A 21,429-nucleotide genomic window follows, 5' to 3' on the forward strand; every position below is an offset into this window, starting at 1 on the left:
AACAGGATCTCCCTGACATTTTACCCACATTCCACTTCCCTGCCTGTCTCCTCTGGGGGCTTTGGAGGGGGATATTGATAGGAAGACACTTAAATCCGTGTGAATAGCAGGCAGCAGCACAGAAACAGAACCGGGCACAAAAGGAAAGAAGCCCTGTGGATGGGCAGAAACTCTGAAATTTTGCTTTTTTAATAAGATAACCATTTCCTGGGTGACTTTGCCCTGTGCACTCACCTGTGCTTCCCTCCATGCCATTCCAGCAGTGACTCCAGCAGCAGCTCGAGCGACGAGTCCCCGGCGCGCTCGGTGCAGTCGACGGCCGTGCCCGCGCCCGCGTCCCAGCTGCTCCCGTCGCTGGAGAAGGATGAGCCCAGGAAGAGCTTTGGGATCAAGGTGCAAAATCTTCCAGTGCGCTCAACAGGTAAATTCACTCAGGAAAAGGGGGTGGGATTGGTGGGGTAACCTGTACTGAGTCTTTGACACACGGCAGCCACGTGCTGCCTCCCAGGATGGGATTCTCTCCCTGCTTCTGCCTCTGTTCTTGTGTGACAGTGGGAAAATTGCTTAATTAGTGACCATCTGTGGGAAACCCTGCTGGTCCCAGCTCCAAGTACTGGGCATTTCCAGCTCCTGGAACTGGTGCTTCCAACAGTAATGTGGACTTTCCCAGGGAAAAAAATGACGAATCCCCATTTTTAACTTAAAATTGATTGTTTCATCTCACCCTGCTTCAATTTATTTTTTAATCCAAAAAGTCAAGGATTTTCTGTTGCAATTTAAGTGCTTTAAAACACCCCTGAGCATATTTGTGAAGGCAATGCATATTGCATGGAAAATAACCCAGGAAACCACGTGCTGAGGAGCGCCCATGATTGCTCCCTGTTCCCTGTGCTGAGCACAGGAGAGATCCCACAGGAAAAACCAGCATGGCATCAGTTGTGAAATAGTTTTAACAGAATTCATGGATGAAGAAGCACTGGCTGAGCTAAAATAATATCTGTTAATCTTGTGAGCAGACTACCTCATGTGTTGATATCTTCCTATAGATTTAATGCTTGTCATATTCCTTGAAAGGACACGGAGCTGAGGTCAATATCCCACAAATCCCAGACAGATTGTGTGGGGCTGAGTCAGATTCTGCAAAATCTGATGAATCTGCCTGGTTATATTTCTGAATTGACTGAACTGAACGCTGTGTGACTCCAGCCTCCACTCCAGACACCTCATCCCAGCTGTGCACAGTATTCCTGTGGGATTTTTAATGGAGTATCCCTGTTATTTCTTCTTTGCCTGGAGCTGGGTGTCTCTTAGAGGCAAAAACCATCCACCACCAGCTTTAGCCATGTAAAACCTCGTGTGTGTAGTTTCTTGGGTTTAAAAGAGAAAGATCAGCAAGAAACTTTGGACACTGTCAGAATTAACATCCCAAATTAAAAAGGGCAGTCACGTGAGCACAGAGTTAAGTGGGATGAAGTCACATTTCAGAAAGACAGTCAGAGTCCTTCATGGTGAGTCTTTTATGGTGCTGCTGAGCTGGTAGGAGTGACGTTTCTGCAGTATTAATGTTTATTTGTTGGTTTAGATACAAGCCTTAAAGATGGACTTTTCCACGAATTCAAGAAGTACGGGAAGGTAACGTCGGTGCAGATCCACGGCGCGTCCGAGGAGCGCTACGGGCTCGTGTTCTTCCGGCAGCAGGAGGACCAGGAGAAAGCACTGAATGCCTCCAAAGGAAAGCTCTTCTTTGGCATGCAGATTGAAGTCACAGCCTGGATAGGACCAGGTAAGAGCCATGCCCTTCTCCCATGGAACTCTGGGTGTGTTTAGGAGCTGTTGTAAAGAGGCTGAATAGAAGTAGGAAACATACTTTAAAGAAACTGGGGAGAATGCCACGATAAACTCCAGAGCAAAAAGAGTGGATGCTCTTGGATCAAACAGTGAGAGAGAAGGAAAGCTGCCATCCTCCCAAAGAGTGGGATCTGCTGCAAGGAACGATCTCATCTGCCATTGTCTCGGTGGAGCAGCTGCCAGTGGGTGGTGTGAGCACAGCACTGAGTCCTCCCAGCCTCGTTTCGTCTCCTTTTAATTAAAACAGCCAACGAGTGCTGCGTTTGGAGGCTGTGGCAGCACAGCCCACGTGACCAACCAGTGAGAGCTGCGGCCCTGAGCACGTGGTGAAGTTCTCAGACTGCACTTCAATGGCTTCTTTAAAAATTGATTCCTGAAAACAAACTCCTGCCACGTGCTCTTCCCCAAGCACAGGGAAGCCTTACTGGAATTCATGCACTCAAGCACTGATACTTGGTAAATTTCCAGAGAAGCAGTTGAAAGGTGCAGTTCCCTTTCACCTGAGGATGCTCAGATTCCTCCGTGGAATATAAAGATTCCCAATCCCACATAAATAACAAGTCATGTGCAGTACTGGGTGTTTTTCTCAAAGATAATGGTTACCCTTCTTCAGATCAAGGAGGCCTGAATAAACCAACATGAACCAAATCTCCAGTCATTACAAATTTCCTGCTCTCTTTTTATCCTAGAAACCGAAAGTGAGAATGAATTTCGTCCTTTGGATGAAAGGATAGATGAATTTCACCCAAAGGCAACAAGAACTCTGTTCATTGGCAACCTGGAGAAAACCACCACCTACCACGACCTTCGCAACATCTTCCAGCGCTTTGGGGGAATAGTGGTACGTGAACGGTGTCCTGTGTGGGGTGGCACTGCCCCCCTCTCTGTACAGAGCTGTGAAATGGTCTGAGTGCTGTTAAATCTGTCAACGACTGATAATTCAGTCTTTCTGTAATAATCTGAGTCACTCATCTTGCTGGAATATACCTGAAAGCTTTTCTTTGTATTCAGAGTTCAGCATACGAATGTTGAGGGGTAGCTTAGCAGGAAAAGCAGTCCTAGGAGTGTTTACAACAAATGTCTCTTCTGGTAATTCTCTCCTGGTAGTTCCAAAGCTGGTTGGGTATTTGGGATGTGAATGTGCCAGGTGATGTTGTCACGTTGACTGCTACAACTGTGTGAATCTGAGTTTCCTGTTGATTCCTGGAACAAGGAGCTTGGTCAGTGCATGTGGCAGCAACCCCATGCCCAGGCAGAGGGGACTGGAGCAGAGGGATCAGTGATGGCATGTGAGGGATTTGGGTTTTCAGCTGAGGGGGAGTATCCAGATGAGGTAGAGCAGCCCCTGCTTCTCTGCTCATGACTTTCTATCAATCACATCAATGTTATATTTAAGGGAAATTTTTCACAAAAGTTTTGCAACTATCCTACCTAATTAATTTTCACATGGGCATGGAGTGAGAGGACAAGCCTTACGCTGAAGGAGGGCAGAGTTAGGCAGGATATTGGGAAGGAATTCTTCCCCAGGAGGGTGGGGAGGCCCTGGCACAGGTTGCCCAGAGCAGCTGTGGCTGCCTCATTCCTAGAGGCAAGGCCAGGTTGGAGGGGGCTTGGAGCAGCCTGGGACAGTGGAAGGGGTCCCTGCCATGGCAGGGGGTAGAACTGCATGAGCTGTAAGGATCCTTCCAACCCAAACCATTCTGGGATTCATTCTGTGATTCCTGTTGAGTCTGGGCTTCAGACAGTTTGTGTTCTCCCTGTCAGCTGTGGGTGCTTGTGAATGTGCTGTGCCTCTTTCTCTCTGCTCTGACATGTCTACTGCAGCTGAGAAATCAGTCACACATTCCAGGAGCCCCATCCCTGCTACTCCCCAAAAGAAGAGGAGGTTGCTTCCATGTACAGTGTGAACAAACCTAAAATCCCCATTTTATGATGTTTGTGTATGCAGACTCTGCTGTATCCTTGACATCAATAGTGATTTATGAATTTGTGCCATGTCTGTGGCTTGAACCCTTTTTCAGTGTTAAGAGCAGCAGAGTTCTCCTGATAAAGATGCTTATCAGTGCTAGTGTAAATTGGCTTTTGTGTGCTGTGGTGCTCCCTGTCAGCATTATTAATGGCTCAGAATTGGGACGCAGCGCTGCCTTGCCTTTTCCAGGAAAACTTGCAAGCTCAGGTGCAGGAGGGACCAGTTTTATAACCTTTCTGAGGGGTAATGAGCACAATAATGATACTTTATTTGCCTGTCACAAGGAATTGCTTGCCCAGGGTGAGTGGTCAAGTATAATTTGCCATGGTTGCAGTTGTGCTACTTCAGACACTTGGAAATGTAGTTTTCTATTAATATTTCGCTTAAATCATTAGACCAGTGCTGTAGGAGTCTAATAGTTGTGTAAATCTCCCTGTTTACTTCTGTTTTCCCAGATAAAGAGCTGTTGGGTGAGACCGTGTCAAACTGCTGCCTTGTCCCTAAATTTATTAACCATGAAATTAGCCTGTCCTGGATGTTGGAACATTTGTGCTTAGATCCATATGTGGCTCACAAAGGCAGCTCCTGCTATTCCAGCAAATAAAGCCAAACCTTCCACCTCCTATTTTCAGCTTGGAATGAATCATAGTATCATGAGTTTGTTCAGAGGCTTTGGGTACATTTCCAGTACTAGTACTGAGCTTGTTTGTTAACCAAATGTCAGCTCCTGGCTTGCTGTTTTTTTTTTAATCGATTAAAATCAGCCTTTATTTGGCTTTGTGAGCCTCTGGCTGTACTTGTGAATGGGCCCATGGTGGCTTGGTTTTAAAGAGCAACAGCAACCAAAGTTGAGACTCTTTTTGCCTTTGCCACGAGTCAGACTGGTTCAAGAGATGAGTCCAGCCTCACTTTGTGTTTCTAGGAACAGGATGGATCGTGATTATTTGGAAAAGAAGCCCGGCTTGGCTCAGAGATGGGGATCGGAGCAGGTTGTTTTCTCGTGAGCCTTTGTGAGCGAAAATTAATCTGTATTTCTTTGATCCTGAATTGTCTTTTCTTGATATAGTATTAACAGCCTAAAGCTGGTGTTTGTTGATCAGGTCAGGCTTAGTTCTGCAGGCTTGGATTTTAAATCTGTGGGATAAAGAGCTTTCCCTGCTCAGTAAGGATTTGGTTTTGAGATGCAGCAGAACAGCAAAGTTTTAACTGTCTACTATTGTTTAAATCCTCCCTCTGAAGAAAATATTAATTAAAGAGCTTGCTGTGCCACGTGTCCCTGAAAAAAAAACAAGTCCTCTTAGATGGGATTGAGTGCTGACTGTGGGCTGTGTTTTGTGCTTGTCCCCAGGACATCGACATTAAGAAGGTGAACGGTGTCCCTCAGTACGCGTTCCTGCAGTACTGCGACATCGCCAGCGTCTGCAAAGCCATTAAGAAGATGGATGGGGAATATCTTGGAAATAACCGGCTCAAGGTAAAGAAATCCTCCCCTGGACTGTATCCTTCTTGTGTCTCCCACTGCTGCGTCGTGGGATGTTTCGCAGTGAGGTACTTTATGGAAGTGAGATGGTTTTTAATGTGAGATCATATCAGAGCGTGATGGTTTCAACCACCACCTGATTGGGATTAATCAGCATTTTTGTAGGCTCTGTGCACATGCAGTCCTGGGATTGAGCACTCAGAGTCTGACATTCCCTGGCCTGGAAGGGCCACTTGGCAGGGCAGTGCTGGGAATCCATCCCCCTCCCCATGGCAAACAGGGCCTGTCAGGGCCCAGAGCTGTCAACCTGTCACTTCTCAGACATTCAAACTGTAGAAGAACCCAATGTTGTCAAACACTGTATTTGTTTAAACAAGCAGAATTATTTTCATTAATTGCTCTTTGATTTTTGTCTTGCACCTGCTCCAGATGCTAATTTTAGAAAACCCATACAAACAGCAGCTTTCTCCAGATAACTCTTTCATCAGGCAGGCTCTGATCAGTGAGTTTAACCCTTGTGCACTGTACTGATGGAAGTTTTGCCCTTTTGTGTCCAGCTGGGTTTTGGGAAGAGCATGCCTACAAACTGCGTGTGGTTAGATGGGCTTTCCACAAACGTTACGGATCAGTATCTGACCCGACATTTCTGCCGCTACGGGCCTGTGGTGAAGGTAGGTGGGAGGCTTTGGCATGTGCTTCCGAGTTGTTACTGTCTTCCTTTCTTCCCATCCTGTCCTTTCAACCCCACTGTCCAGGGCTTTATAGCTCAGGTAGAAAAAATTCTCTCTGGGGTGGAATTTGGCTGACAGGGCTCTGTCAACATAGGCAGCAACCAAAAAGAATTATTCTGAGTGAGCCGAGATGTTCAGTATTGGAAACCATTTGTTGCTCTTGTGTAGTACAGTCTCTCCCCAGTAAAATTTTTTAAAAGTTAGTTGGAAGAACAGCAGTCTAATTACGTAATTACTCATACTTGCTAATTACATAATTAGACATAACTATGATTTTTTTCATCAGACCGAGAAAAAAAAGATTTTTTAAAAGCAGTCAGGACAATCACAGTGCCAAAAGTACATGGAAGAAGAGAGAAAGTCAACAATGGTGCAACACACCCCTGTCATGCAGTGGGAGCCTCTCCCATGCAAGTGATTTATCACGTGCTTAAACTTCAGTGTGGGAGTTGTCCTGTGTGTTTTTATTGGACATGGATGTGCTTAAAATTAAGCAACGTGTGTAAATCTTTGCAGGATCAGGGTCTGGCCTCCCCAAAGGATTTTTGTGGGTTTGTGTTGCAGCTTTGACATTCTTTATTGTAGCTGTTGTTGCTTGAATAATACATTTATGCTGCTAAAGAAAGGCAGTATTTGGAAATTGGGTGTTTAAAAAGTGGTGAGTGGTACTGCAGACTGATAACAAAAGCTGGTTCCACTTTGGGATTAAATGTTTCCTTTACCTTTTTTCCCCCCTAAAACACATTGGAAATTTAAAAAAAACACACACACAAAAAAAAAAAAACCCTTAACAAAGAAATTATATAAAACTCAGTCAACAAAGAAAAAATATTCAAAGTAAAATACAGAAAAACAAAATAAAGGCATAATATACCTCAAGCCACAATATCCACAATTCAAAGCAGTCCCGTGTCCTTTTATTGTCTCTTCATTCCAATATGCCTCATCAGAAAAGTCTGGAAATTCACCTTGCTAAAAATTATTTTCTTCCTGGTATCCTCATGACTTAGGATTTTGTTGGGACTGACATTAAGTCCTGTGGATGAGGCTCTTATTTGGTTTTTGTTTTGTTTTTTTGTTTTTTACAGGTGGTGTTTGACCGCTTAAAAGGCATGGCCCTGGTTCTCTACAATGAGATTGAATATGCACAAGCAGCTGTAAAAGAGACCAAGGGGAGGAAAATCGGTGGGAATAAAATTAAGGTGTGCAGAATGACCTCCAAACCAAAGCAAAACAGGCAAAAAAAGAGGAACAAATTGTGTTTAGGCCTTCCCCCTTAAATGCTGGCAGTGCAGACTGCCAGGCTCAAGGAATACTTGACACATGTCCCACATATCAAAGGCTTAAATTATATTTTTATGCTCGGCTTATCAAGATGTCAGGGAATCCTGAACTGTTACTTACAAAGCCTTTTCCAGTATTCTGCTGTTTGTTTCGCTGAACTTGTCTCTCTGAGCTCCTGAGTGTTGGTGTCCGTGTCACTGCCTCATTTACCCCAATCCAAGGCACACTTTTGTCTGTTTTGTGTTAAAAAAGGGAAATCTGAAGGTGTGAGTTCCTCCAGGAAAAAACATGGTTGCATCCAGCTGCCCCGTGGCTGATGTCCAGGCTCTGGGGTACACTAACCTCAACATGCAGTCATGGAATCATGGAATGGTTTGGGTTGGAAAAGACCTTAAAGATCATCTTGTCCTTCCTTGCAACACATTTTAAACAATAATTGAAAATACTACTTTAAAAACACACACAGAAAGTACTTTTCTTCCTGGAGCAACACTTAACATGTGCAGGGATATCTTGGATTTGGGTGAATGTGGTGATGCCTGTTCTGACTGTGCCATCAGTCCCACTAACTGGGGACGTGAGGTGTCAGCCAACCCTTTGAATTATGTTCCTCCTCCTCCTTTCTCCTCTCCTAAAGAGTGGGCAGTGATGTCAGGTGTGGTGTCAGCAGCTTCCCACCTCACCCAGGACTGGGAGTTGGCTATTCTGTAGTTTCTGAGAGTGGTGTTGGGTATCAGTCACCTTCCAGTGCAGGAAAGCGTGTGGTCCCTTAAAAGTTTCACAATTTGTGTGGATCTTGTTGCTTAATGACTTTGGAATAAGCAGCACCCCCTATGTAGGCCTGTGCTCCATTGCTGTGGTTACACACAGGACTGGGCTGATTCAAAAAAGAACAGGAACTAGAATGTTAAAAATATTCCATTATGTGGCATACACATAATGAAATTTGTTCTAATCCTTAATTTTTTTTCACTATGCCATTAGCTTAAGTACTAGCAAACACCAATTTTTGGAGCAGCTGGCACAGGGAGCTGCAGTTCAAGAGCCTTGGTTCTTTCCCTGCTCTATAACCCCATGCAAACACCATGGAGTCCAGAATGGATTTGTAATCCTGACCCTCTGTAGCACTGCCCTGAGATAAAAAGGACTTTGGAACTGTCCTGGCATTAAAAACATCAATACCACGATAATAATGTGTATTTTTCCTGCTGCTTTGCCCAACAGAAGCCTCTGGGATGGCAGCTTACAACAACATAGTAAGGAGGTAGTTACACAGCTCCACTGAGAAATGTCTTTATTCCTGGGGATGTGCAGGGCCAGAATTGGGAAGTGTTTGACATTTTTTATTAAATTTTACCCCATTTTCAGTTCTGCTCCACCTTCAGCAGACAGGGAAATGTTGGCAGAGTGAGATGTTTCTGTGACTGAATGTGATTTCCCCTTTCTTTTTCAGGTGGACTTTGCTAATCGGGAGAGTCAGTTGGCATTTTATCATTCCATGGAGAAAACGGGTCAAGATATCAGAGACTTCTATGAAATGCTGGCAGAAAGAAGGCATGTATCAATATTTTCATTCCATTTTTTGTTTTCCAGCATCACCTTTTACAATCATTGTCCTCCACATCATACAATCAAACTTTCTTCAGGCCATAATTCTTAAAAAAGTTTTTTTCCCTCTCAACTTAATCCTTGTGTTTTAAGTTTTATTAAAAACACCTCTGCATTTTAGTTTTTTTTTTTTACCTCTTCACTATTTTTAAAATTAAATTTAGGTGATCAAACTAAAGCTGTGCACATTAGAGCAGGCAGGCTCTCACACATCCGAGGCGTAGCCAGTTAGTGGAATTCCTGCTGAGGTGGAGGTTTCAGTTGTCTGCATGATCCATATTTAAGTATCCTGTTTCTCTGGTGGGTCACCAGGACGCAGTTGGGAGTCATTCATCACGGCTTAGGAATGCAAAGAGCAGCTTATCTGTAACAGAGAAATGTGTGTGTTGGTGGGTGTACATAAAGTCTGATAAACTGCTGCTCAGCCCTTGAGCATAGAGTAAAATCTGATCTTCCACCTCCCTCTTTCCAACAGTTTTTTTCTGTAACTTGATAAAATAATACATTTTGAGTAAGGATGCATTTTTATTTTGAATAAAGCTGTGTCCTGTGTGGCTGCCCCTTGGCAGCAGCTGGCACCACATGCTGCACAGCCATTTATTTGTCCCTGAAAACTTGGCACAGAAAGACTCCACATTTTGGGCTTTTTTACCTTCACTGACTGAAAAAACACCCCTGTTTTATTCCCTCCAGAGCCTGGCTCATGGTTAGAGCTCTGCCTGCCCAGGAGTCAGCACAGCATGATGATGGGTGTACCTGGGAGCTGGATAAACCCAATAGTTTCTTGCAGCAAAATAGATTGGTCTGACAATGCAAAATGAGCAGATTTAAAAGCGAGCAGAGTTTGGAAATTGGTGATCAGAATTTGGGTAATGGAAATACAAGTGTGTCTTCCCCAGGCCTTGCCAGGTGTTATGATGTGCCAGCAATAAGCATTTCCTCAGAACTGCACTGGATTCAGGCAAGAGAAGTGCATTTTTGGGTGTTTTTTAGCAAACGGGACTGAGGTGGGCTTATCTTTGCCATAGAATAATCCTGAGCAGGACCCTGATTTCTGGTGTTTGGGCACAGGTTAGTCTGGTTTTTCCTTCTCTGTCACTCTGCTCACACAGTCAGTAGGAGATCCATAGGGATAATGGATCATGGAGCAGTGAAGCGAGCTCTGCAGTGACTCCAGTAATTCTGCAGCTTCAGGTGCTCCTCCAAGCTCCTCCCTGCAGAGGTGCTGAGATCTGCACAAACCACCTTCTCTTGAGGTTATAGTTGGAGCCAGTCTAAATAGGACCCAAGGGAAAAAAAAAAAAAAAACATGAAAAAACAAACAAAATCCCTGATCAATATTTTTAACTTCACAGCTGCTTTTCACAACATCCCACTTCACTTGCAGGATGAGGTTTTAGTCTTCCATGTTTTGTCCCTTTCTCAATTTTGTACTTTTCTTAAAAGGTGGAAGTTGCCAGCTTTTAACTTAAAACATAAACTCTAAAGCCAAATAAACCTATGAGGAATCCCAGAGTCATTTAGGTTGGGAAGGGCTTCCAAGGTCATTGAGTCCAACCTCGATCCCCTCCCCACCTTGTCCCCAGCCCAGAGCACTGAGTGCCACATCCAGGCCTTCCTTGGACACCTCCAGGGATGGGCACTCCAAACCTCCCTGGGCACCCCTTCCATTTCCTGACCACCCTCTCCATGGGGAAATTCCTCCTGGTGTCCAACCTGAGCCTCCCCTGGCCCAGCCTGAGGCTGTTCCCTCTCCTGGTGTCCCTGTTCCCTGGGAGCAGAGCCCGACCCCACCTTAGTACAGAGTGTGAAAAACACTCTGTAATGGTGAGGAATCAGAACTTCAGCTTTATTCCACCTCCCTGCCATGTTCAGTCTTACAAATGACTTATTTTTGCTGCTGGGAGGTACTGAAATAACATTAATTGCTTGACTTGCTTTGCTGAATGAATTCACCTGATCTTATAAACAGCCTGGTATTTGTTGACTTGGTTTTACTGTAAACAGGCAACGCCAGCAAGTCACATGCAGTGAAAGAGCTAATTTGGGAATTAAAAGATCACTTGCAAGGCTTAGGATTTTTAAAGAAATCTTACCATCACTTTGCTGCTTAGTAATGGAGAGGTTCCATGCCTGAACTTTGATTTGACTCATGTTTTCACAGTCAAATGAAGGTCTCAGGTTCTGGATAAGGGGGTGTCTTCACCCTGCCAGCCTTGTGTGAGTGCACCGGTGCTGTGTTGGTTTTTCCTTCATTTCATGCAAAGTTTGAATTTGACAAAAACAAAGGAGTGAGGGTGGTGAAACAATGCTTGGAAGAGCTGTTACGACATTACCCATGAAATACATTTTGTATTTGATAAGTTAACAAAAGTATTTAGTCCAGTGCACACAGATGCATTGCCAAACCTCTGTGTGCAGCTGCCTTGATGCACGTAGGAAAAAAGATCAGAAAATGGTTTCTTTACGTAGCAAAAAACTATGGTAACAGAGTACACTGGCTGAGAAGGAGAACTAGAATCTGTTTATTCTTATGTTTAGCAGAGACGAGCGAAGAGGATCCTACGAGTACGCCCCTGACCGTACTTACTACGAGACCGTTCGGACCCCGGGGACGTATCCCGAGGATCCTCGGCGGGAATACCCAGCTCGGGGCAGAGAATTCTACGCCGAGTGGGATCCCTACCAAGGGGACTACTACGACCCACGATACTACGACGACCCTCGCGAGTACCGGGATTACCGTGGAGATCCGTACGAGCAGGACATCAGGGAGTACAGCTACAGGCAACGGGAGAGGGAGAGGGAGAGGGAACGGTTCGAATCCGATCGGGACAGAGACCACGAGCGGAGGCCGATCGAGCGGAGCCAGAGCCCGACGCACTCGCGGCGCCCGCAGAGCCCCGGAGCGTCCCCCTCGCAGTCGGAACGGCTGCAGAGCGACTCGGAGAGGAGGATTTACAGCAGGTCCTCAGATCGCAGCGGCAGCTGCAGCTCGCTGTCCCCTCCACGATACGACAAGCTGGACAAAGCCCGCGTGGAGCGATACGCAAAAAACGAGAAGGTGGAGAAAGAGCGCGTTTTCGAGCAGGAGAGGGTGGACAAGGAGAAGCGCTTGGTGAGGAAGGAAAAGCTGGAGAAAATAGAAAAGGAGAAAACAGATAAGCAGAAACGAAAAGCGAAAATCCATTCGCCCAGCTCTCAGTCCTCGGAAACAGATCAGGAAAATGAGAGAGAGCCCAGCCCAGAAAAACTAAAGGGCAACAGTAAACAGAGCAAAGAGAGGGGTGACAAAGAGGGGACAGCAAAGAACCGCCTGGAACTGATGCCCTGTGTTGTGCTGACCCGTGTGAAGGAAAAAGAGGGGAAGGTGATCGATCAGCCTGCGCTGGAGAAACTGAGGGCAAAGCTGGATAATGACACTCTGAAATCCCCACTGCTCGAACAGAAAACCCAGACATCCCAGGCTGAGCAAGCCAAGTCAGAGCAGTCCAAACTAGAACCTGTCAGAACCAAGGTACAGAAGGAGAAAGCCCTTGCCAGTCACATCGAAGTGGTGGACAAGGAGGGAAAAATGAAACCCAAAAAGCACTTGAAGACAGAGCAAACTTCCGAGGGGGCCAACGCAGTGGATTTAGACAAGTTGGAGGCTCGTAAAAGGCGTTTTGCCGATGCGAATCCGAAACCTGACAGGCAAAAACTGGATGTAAAACGGAGCAGCCAAGATGAAGAGGATGCACGCATGGTTTTGAAAAAGCAGCTTGATGCAACAGCATCGTCTAGAGAAGCACCAGTGTTAAGAGAAGGAGAATTGGAAAGAAAACCCCTGAGGAAGGAGATGCTTAAAAGGGAATCTAAAAAACTCAAACTGGAAAGACTTATTCCTGTTACTAGTCCCAAAGAAATTCAGGACCCTCTTAATGTTGGTGGGATTGGCATGCGTCCCACCCTGGATCTGCAGGCGAGGCTCATGGAGGAACCCGAGGCACCCGTGGAAGTTCAGGAACTCCCTCCTAAAAAACTGAACCCGGTAAAACCCCAGCACAAACAGGTACAGCTGCTGGATGAGCAGGGAACAGAGAGGGAGGACACAAGGAAGAACTACTCCAGCCTTCCTGAAGAAACACCAGACCATAAACTCGGCCAAGAGAAACCTCAGTCAGCTGACACGGAGGAGAAAATCAGCATCGACATTGACCACACGCAGAGCTACCGGAAACAGATGGAGCAAAGTCGCAGGTTGAAACAGCAGCTGGAAATGGAGATTGCAAAGTCAGAGAAGTTTGGCAGTCCAAAGAAAGAGGTGGATGAATATGAAAAGCGGAGTCTGGTTCATGAGGTGGGAAAGCCTCCACAAGATGTCACTGATGACTCTCCACCAAGTAAAAGGAAAAAGACTGATCAGTTTGACTTTGAAATCAGCACTAAGAGAGAAAGGAACTACAGAAGTTCTCGTCAGGTGAGTGAGGACTCCGAAAGGATGTCATGTTCTCCAAGCATCAGGCACTTCCCGTTCCATGAGGATGACGACACGATCGATTCTCCAAGGTTAATGCCATTGAAGGAAACCAAAGAGTCACCTAAAATAGAAGAAAAGGGTCTTTCATACTCCAACATGACTGTGAGGGAGGACTCGCTGAAATTCAATCCTTATGATTCCAGCAGAAGGGAGCAGATGGCAGAAATGGCTAAAATAAAACTCTCTGTGCTGAGTTCTGAGGAAGACTCAAGTAGGTGGGAAACCCAAGTGAAGCAAGAGCCTGGGAGAGTGGATATCAGCTTTCCAAGCAGCATTGTGAAAAGAGACAGTATACGGAAACGGTCTGTCCGAGACCTGGAACCTGGGGAGGTGCCTTCAGATTCGGATGACGATGGTGAAAACAAACCCCATTCCCCAAAAGCCTCGTCCTTGTTAGAGAGTTCCAGGTTGTCTTTTTTATTAAGGGACAGAGAAGAGAAATTCCGTGAAAGAGAGGAAAGACTCCAGTCCGGTTCTTTAGAAAGAAACAAATTCTACTCTTTTGCATTGGACAAGACAATCACACCTGACACAAAGGCCTTGCTTGAAAGGGCTAAATCCCTCTCTTCCTCCAGAGAGGAAAACTGGTCCTTTCTAGACTGGGATTCAAGATTTGCTAGTTTCAGAAACAATAAAGACAAAGAGAAGGTTGACTCGGCTCCAAGACCTATTCCATCCTGGTACATGAAAAAGAAAAAAATCAGAACCGATTCCGAAGGTGGAAAACTGGATGATAAAAAAGAGGATCATAAAGAGGAGGAACAAGAGCGGCAGGAACTGTTCGCTTCTCGGTTTTTGCACAGTTCAATCTTTGAACAGGACTCCAAACGCCTGCAGCATTTAGAGAGGAAGGATGATGATCTGGACTTCATCTCTGGAAGGCTGTATGGGAGACAGTCCTCCTCCGATGGGACGAACAGCACGGCTGATTTGGTGCAAGAGCCAGTGGTTCTCTTCCACAGTAGGTTTGTTGAGCTGACACGAATGCAGCAGAAAGAAAAGGAGAAAGATCAGAAACCAAAAGAAGTCGAGAAACAGGAAGATAAAGAAAATCGGCCAAAAACCCCAGAAATAGTTCCTGATAGTAAAGAAACAGAACATAAACCTTCTTCAGCTGTTGGTCCTTCTTCAGTCACCGTCCTCCCACAGGAACTAGCTCCCATCGCTCCTGAGAAAATAGTGAGCGAAAAGGTCATGGTGGAACCAGCTTCTGTCAAAGAAGAGAAACCTTCTGAACCTGCTGCTGCAGCAGAGGAACAAAAACCTTTTCCTGAACTTGCTGCTCCTGCCAAAATGGAACCTCCTGAGCAAACAGAACCTCCACCAGTTGTAGAAGCGAGTAAAGAAATTATTGCTACAACCCTGGCGCCAGAGGAAGATGCTGTGGCAACAGAGCATCCTTCATACTTGGATACCAAACCTCCCACTCCTGGGGCCTCGTTTTCTGATGCAGATATCAGCGTAGATCCAGAACCTGAGGCTGCCCAGCTGCTTCCACCTCCACCCAAGCTAGTTCAGAAGTCAGATGAGGCTGCAGAACCTAAAGAGGAAAATCCTCTACCCTCTGCCAACACCGATGCTGGTGTGAGTCAAAAGGTGGAGGCGGCTGCTGAGGTCCTGCCGCCCGTTTCCGACAATGATATGGAAGTGGAACCTCCGGTTGTTGTAAAAGATAAAAAGTCCTACAAAAGTAAACGGTCCAAGACTCCTGTGCAGTCGGCTGCAGCTAATGTCACAGAAAAGCCTGTCACGAGGAAGAGCGAAAGAATTGACCGCGAGAAACTGAAAAGGTCGAGCTCTCCTCGCGGGGACACCCAGAAGCTTTCTGAATTGAAAGTGGAGGCAGAAAAGGTTTCAAGAAATGCTGCTAAATCCCCAAGTTCTGCTGCAGAGCCAGAAAACGTGGAGCTGAGCTTGCCAATAGGCCGGACCAGGCGCAGAAACGTGAGGTCAGTCTATGCTACTACAGGGGACAACGAAGGCCCATCTCCAGTGAAGGACTCCATGGAGGTCACTAGATCCACCAGGAAGAGAGTGGAAAAGGAACCACAGGAAACAGTGACTACTGTTCCCACAACCCCGAGGAGGGGAAGACCTCCCAAATCCCGCCGTAAGCCAGAAGAGGAGATCTCTCCAATAAAGACGGAACCGGTACAACAAGAGGCGGAGGAAGCTGAAACTAAAGATACTGTGGAAGCTCCTAAACCTGCAGAGGGTTGGAGGTCTCCTAGGTCCCAGAAGCTCACACACACTCACTCATCAGCTGCTGCCAGCCAACAGGGGAAAAAAGGGAAGAATGAACCGAAAGCCGATAACATGGCTGAATCTGAAGATGCTGCTGAAAGAAGTGGTCAGGAATCGAGCATCGGTGACAACGGCAATAAAGCAAAAGCTGCTGAGAAAGAGCCAGCAGCAAGTGAGCAGAAACGTGATCGGAAAGAACTGGATGTGGAGAAAAATCAGCTAGAAATCCCCACAGTTGAGATCAATGAGAAGAAGCCAGTGCCAGAAAAGGTTACGAAATCCAAAAGGGGAAGGTACAAAAATACCAAAACCGTCGTTGATAAGGCATCCGTGTGTCTCAAAAATGTAGAAATACGCCTCAACGTCGATGAAGTCAAGGGTGCCTTGAGGCCCACCGAAGAGGAGGCAGAGCCGGTGGCAGTGTCACCCCCCAAGATGAAGAGCCCTCCAAAAGAGGACATCCTGCCACCCCACTTCTCTAAGAATGAGGTAGAAGATTCATTCCCAGAAATGGAAAAGGAGGTGACACGGGAGCCCAAGCAGTCGCCTGAGGCTGCCCAGTTAGCAAAGCAGATTGAGCTCGAGCAGGCGGTGGAGAATATTGCAAAACTCACTGAAACTCCTCCAACGATTGCTGCCTACAAAGAGCCAACAACAGATGTGGCTGAAGTCCGTCAGGAGGAGGAGGCAGATAAACCTGCACACCAGGCCAGTGAAACGGAGCTGGCAGCAGCCATCGGCTCCATCATCAATGATATTTCTGGGGAGACAGAAAGCTTCCCTGCACCGCCGACATATCCTGCTGAATCTGAGACTGAAATCCCCACAGAGCCCTTGGTGCTGCAGTCCCCTCGGGAGGAGATGGAGCCTGAGACTGATCAGGCAGTGAACAATATCCTAGAAACCGAGGCTGCCGTCGAGCCTGTGGTGCAGCCAGTGCCTGGCTCTGTCCCGACAGCGTTGGACACTGAGAGCAAGGAGTCTGAGGTCAGCTTCAGTGAATCTTCCAACTCTGCACAGGAGGCTGAGACCTTGCAGGAGGCTGAAGTTGCTCGGAAGGAAAAGGGCCGTCAAAAAACCACGCGGCAGAGACGCAAGAAGAGCACAAGCAGGAAGGGCGACGTTGCTGAAGTCAACACCTTTGAGCCAGAGAGGGTGCAGAGCAAATCACCCCCTGCCAACGAAGTAAAGACAAAACCTGAAGAAGCCTCAAAGGAGGAGAAGCAAATCAAACCCACAGCATCCATGGAGCCAAGTGCTTCTGATGTCACCAAGGCTGTGGCTGCTGACGTCGTAGCTGCACTTGAGGCTGTCCCTGAGAGCAGCACCTCTCCAAAGGTGCCTGCTCCAGCTCCTTTGGACCTGGGTCCCCCACCGGTCCCCCTTGATGAGGGGAGTCAGAGCGGATTCAAGATCCGGTCGCCCCTGGAGAACGCTGCCATGACACCGCCGAGTGCCCCGAACACAGCCCTTCCTGCTGTCCCCGGGGCAGCGGCGGCCAAGCTGCCCACCCCCGTACCCACCACCATCGTCCCCCTTCATTCCAGCGCTGCCAAGGTGCCAGAGTGGATGGTCAGGCATGAGGAGCCCCGTGCCCGTTCCACACCCCCGCCCGCTCTCCCACCGGACACAAAGGCGTCGGATATCGACACAAACTCCAGCACTTTGAGGAAGATACTCATGGAGCCCAAATACGTCTCAGCGACAAGCATAACCTCCACACACGTGACAACAACGCACACAGAGCCGGTGAGCGCACCTTGCCTGGAGGAGACACCTCTCCACCCTGCTGTGGAGGCCATCAAGCCGGTTTCCGAGGAGAAGCCGGCTGTTCCTGTCACCAACGCTCTGGAGCCACCGGTGGCCGAAGCGCCAGTGTTCAGTGAGAAGGAAAAGGTCAACACCGTGATTGCTCCCAAAGCCACTTCTGTCATCAGCAGGATGCCCCACAACGTGGATCTGGAGGAGGCTCCAAGGATCACCTTGGTGAAACAAGCTCCCCAAACCCAGACATGCCTCGTCAATGCTCCCTCGCCGAAATTTAAGCAGAGGTCAAGTGCAAATGATAACAGCAGGTTTCATCCAGGATCGATGTCTATTATTGAGGAGAGGCCTGTGGAGACTGGGTCCAGCCCAGGGCTGCGGGTGAACACCTCGGAAGGTGTGGTGCTCCTGAGTTACTCAGGGCAGAAGACAGAAGGTCCTCAGCGAATCAGTGCCAAGATCAGCCAGATTCCCCCAGCCAGCGCTGTGGACATTGAGTTCCAGCAGTCTGTATCCAAGTCTCAGATTAAACAGGAGCCTATCACACCATCCCAGCCAGCACCCAAAGGCTCCCAGACCTCGGCGGGCTATGGGACTGTTTCCACCCATTCTTCGTTGGTACTTGGAGCACAGCCCTACAACACCTCGCCCGTCATCTCCTCTGTCAAACAGGAGCGCGCCGCGCTGGACAAGCCCGACTCGTCCCACCTTGCTGTCCAGGCCCCGGCGTCGCAGTCCGGCAAGGTCCTGACGCAGACCGTAAACACTCCACCCGTGCTGGTCCATAACCAGATGGTTGTGAACAAAAAACTGTCTGACCCAGCTGCTCTGAAAGTGGAGACAAAGACTCTGCAACCCTCCAACCTGAGTCCTGGGGTTAGTCCTCACCACCCTTCCCTCTCTGGGAAGATGCACTCTGAAGCGAACCACGTCAGCTCGGGCCCCAGCACCCCGACCGACCGGGCCATCTCCCACCTGGGGGTCACCAAGCAGGAACCGCACTCGCCGCGCACCAGCGGGCACTCGCCGTCACCGTTCCCCCGCGCCTGTCACCCTGGCAGTACCTCGTCTCCGGCTTTGTCCAGCAGCACCCCGGTCATGCTGGCGCCGGGAATTCCCGTTCCTCAGTACATATCCAGCATGCATCCCGAGCAATCCGTTATCATGCCCCCCCACAGCGTAACACAGACTGTGTCCCTGGGCCATCTATCCCAAGGTGAGGTGAGGATGAACACCCCTCCTCTCTCCGGCATTCCCTACGGCATCCGCCCGGAAGCGCTGCACTCCCCCCGAGCTGCTCTGCAACCCCAGATGGAGATGAAACCCCAGCGATCCAGCACGCCCCAGCCAGCACCCATCCGAGATATCGTCATGCCCCCGCTGTCCTCCCAGCATCCCCCCGAGGAGGAGCTGCACTTCCACCACACGGCGGTATGCCGCGGGCCAGCCCCGGTGCAGTCCGACGTGCTGGTGATGCAGCCCGACTACCGCATGCACCCCGGCGGCCTGCGGCTGGAGCAGTACAACGTCCCCCGGGACGTCAGGATGATCATGCACCCGCACATGGCCGCCGTGGGCGAGCACCACTCGGAGACGCGACAATCCCGCACGCCCGAAGGGGCCGTCAAAACTCCGCCGGTCAGTAAGACCCCGCAGCCCGGCAAAGAGACTCCCAAATCCTCCGAAGGGAAGATGGCCCACTCTCCCCACAGCGAGCCACGGCTGCTCAGCGTGCCCTCGGGCAGCCAGCTGCCCGGGCTGCCCCTGACGCAGCCCGTGGTGGTCCCACACGGGGTGCAGATCATGCATCCCGCCGGGAGCTCCTTCCACGATTACCGCTCCGTGTACGGCGACATGAGGAATTACCACACGGCACAGCTCGGGCATCCGCAGTTCCCGGGCGCCTCGCCCATCGGGCTGCCCTCCCGGAGCATGACCCCGTCCCAGGTGAGAAAGAAAACCCTTTATCTGTCTCCCTGGAATCTGGAGCTCTTTCTTATGAGAAATGGGGTTCAAATACTGCTTAGCATCAGAGGAAGCTGAAAACTCCTGAACCCCTCTGGAGCTCCACCCAGGAGGGGGGGAGATGCAGGTTTCTGGATATGGTGTCAGGGGGAGAATTGTCAGTACCAAGGTGGTGCGTGGGTCAGGCATCCTTGGATGGATGGTGTGGCTAAGGATGGGCTTGGAGCAGGATTCAGGGAGTGGGGTTTCAGCTCAGGTGGGCTTGGAAGTGGGAGACTGTCCCAGGTGCTGCTGCAGCAGGGCTGCTGCTATGACACGGATGTCTCCAGCAGGAATCTCATGGTGTTCTGGCAGCCTTACAATGGGATTAAATACACCCTTGGCCTAAACATCTTTCCTTTTCCCCCCTGCCTGCTTCCCAGGGTCTGCCAGAGGGCGAGCACTCGCACCCCAGCCAGCCAGTCCGCAGCAAGACCCCTCAGATCCCGCAGGATCCCAAGGGCCCGTCGGCAGCAGGGCCGGAGCAGAGTCACCACGGCCCTGTGAACAGGCACACGGCACAGATGGACCCCCACGTCCACCTGCAGAGGGCACAGGGGGACACGAGCCAGACCTCGTACCCCTCGCCCGTCGCCATCTCCATGAAGCAGGAGCTCCCATCGCCGCACCAGCCGCAGGCAGTTCCCAAGCAATCCATGTTTATCCCCACGACCTCGGGGCCGCCCCTCAGCCGCCCGGAGCCCCAGTCCACGCTCAAGCAGGAACCATCCCCTCACCCTGTGTCCCAGAGACCTGTGGACATGGTCCAGCTGCTGACAGTGAGTGTTGTGCTCCTGATCTGGGGGGAAATCACCTGGTTCTGTCTCAGCCATAGCACCAAATCTGGCCTTTCTTGCATCGAAAACTTCAGATGCAAGAAAAGGCATTGTTTGGGTTTTGGGTTGTTTTGTCCCTGATGGATTTTAGCCGTGTTTGCTGTTCCAAGTCAGTTTTACAAGTCAGCATTTTCCTGGAAAGTGTTTCCTCATAGGCAGGGGAGACAGTTGGTGTATTTCATTTAAATGAAAAGGAAAAAACACTTTCCCAAGTGTAGAAATTAGAAAGAGGAGGGAGGCAGTGAGGAACAGATACCAGCAAGGAGCTGAGAGTTGTGTTCAGCACCAAATGTCTTCCATGCCTCGAGCAGTTCTGTTATTTCTCCATTTGTCCATTTGTAAAAGGGAACACAGCATTCAGAACAGCCTTGTGCTGGGTGGGCGGCAGAGGGATTGGCATGACGGGATCCACCCAGGCAGGCTGGCCAGCTGGAAGGAAAAGGACTGAATTCCTGATGATTTAGCAGGATATAACCCAGGCCTGGCCTGGACAGGACTGATCTGCTGCTCCATCTCTGCTGAGCCTTTAAACCTCTGATAGAAGCATTGATAGCAGCCGAGCAGCTCAGCATTTCACATCCCACCTCCTTGCTGTGTGTGCAATACTCTCTCCCTCTCTTCCCAGAAATACCCCATTGTGTGGCAGGGTCTGCTGGCTCTCAAGAACGACACGGCGGCCGTGCAGCTGCACTTTGTGTCGGGGAACAACGTGCTGGCTCACCGCTCGCTGCCGGCGCCCGAGGGAGGGCCGCCCCTGCGCATCGCGCAGCGCATGCGCCTCGAGGCCTCCCAGCTCGAGGGCGTCGCACGCAGGATGATGGTGAGGGCGTGGGCTGGGCAGGGAGGGAGTTTGGGAGGCTCAGAGCTTTGCCTGGGCTCACCAGCTGCAGGGCTGGAAGCCACCAGGGCTCCCCAAAACCTGGGGTCCTGTCATGTGTGCTCCTCGGGGGATGGGCACGGCCCCAAGGATGCCCAAGGAGCGTTTGGACGCTGCTGTCAGGGATGCACAGGGAGGGATTGTGGGGATCCTGTGCATGGCCTGGAGTTGGACTTGATGATCCCTGTGGATTCCTTCCAATCCAGGAGATCGCTGTGGTTCTGTTTTGGGATCCTGGTGTTGACACCGATTCCTTCAACCCAGG

The 21,429-nt window shown here is 49.2% G+C and overlaps 1 protein-coding gene across 3 annotated transcripts in view; it reads left to right on the top strand.

Moving 5' to 3' along the window:
- SPEN (spen family transcriptional repressor) overlaps window positions 1-21,429 on the top strand; it is a 65,260-nt gene that overhangs the window by 41,834 nt on the left and 1,997 nt on the right. For 2 of the 3 annotated variants that reach the window (XM_059487692.1, XM_059487694.1), the window contains exons 4-13: window positions 261-421; window positions 1,583-1,783; window positions 2,538-2,689; window positions 5,166-5,291; window positions 5,855-5,968; window positions 7,117-7,230; window positions 8,766-8,866; window positions 11,462-19,394; window positions 19,835-20,230; window positions 20,913-21,107. In XM_059487692.1, the coding sequence (XP_059343675.1) occupies window positions 261-421; window positions 1,583-1,783; window positions 2,538-2,689; window positions 5,166-5,291; window positions 5,855-5,968; window positions 7,117-7,230; window positions 8,766-8,866; window positions 11,462-19,394; window positions 19,835-20,230; window positions 20,913-21,107 (9,493 nt within the window). The remainder of the gene's footprint in view (window positions 1-260; window positions 422-1,582; window positions 1,784-2,537; window positions 2,690-5,165; window positions 5,292-5,854; window positions 5,969-7,116; window positions 7,231-8,765; window positions 8,867-11,461; window positions 19,395-19,834; window positions 20,231-20,912; window positions 21,108-21,429) is intronic. The other variant, XM_059487693.1, reaches the window with a different exon arrangement.

The sequence above is a fragment of the Ammospiza nelsoni genome, chromosome 22, assembly GCF_027579445.1.
Source record: "Ammospiza nelsoni isolate bAmmNel1 chromosome 22, bAmmNel1.pri, whole genome shotgun sequence".
Lineage (NCBI taxonomy): Eukaryota > Metazoa > Chordata > Aves > Passeriformes > Passerellidae > Ammospiza > Ammospiza nelsoni.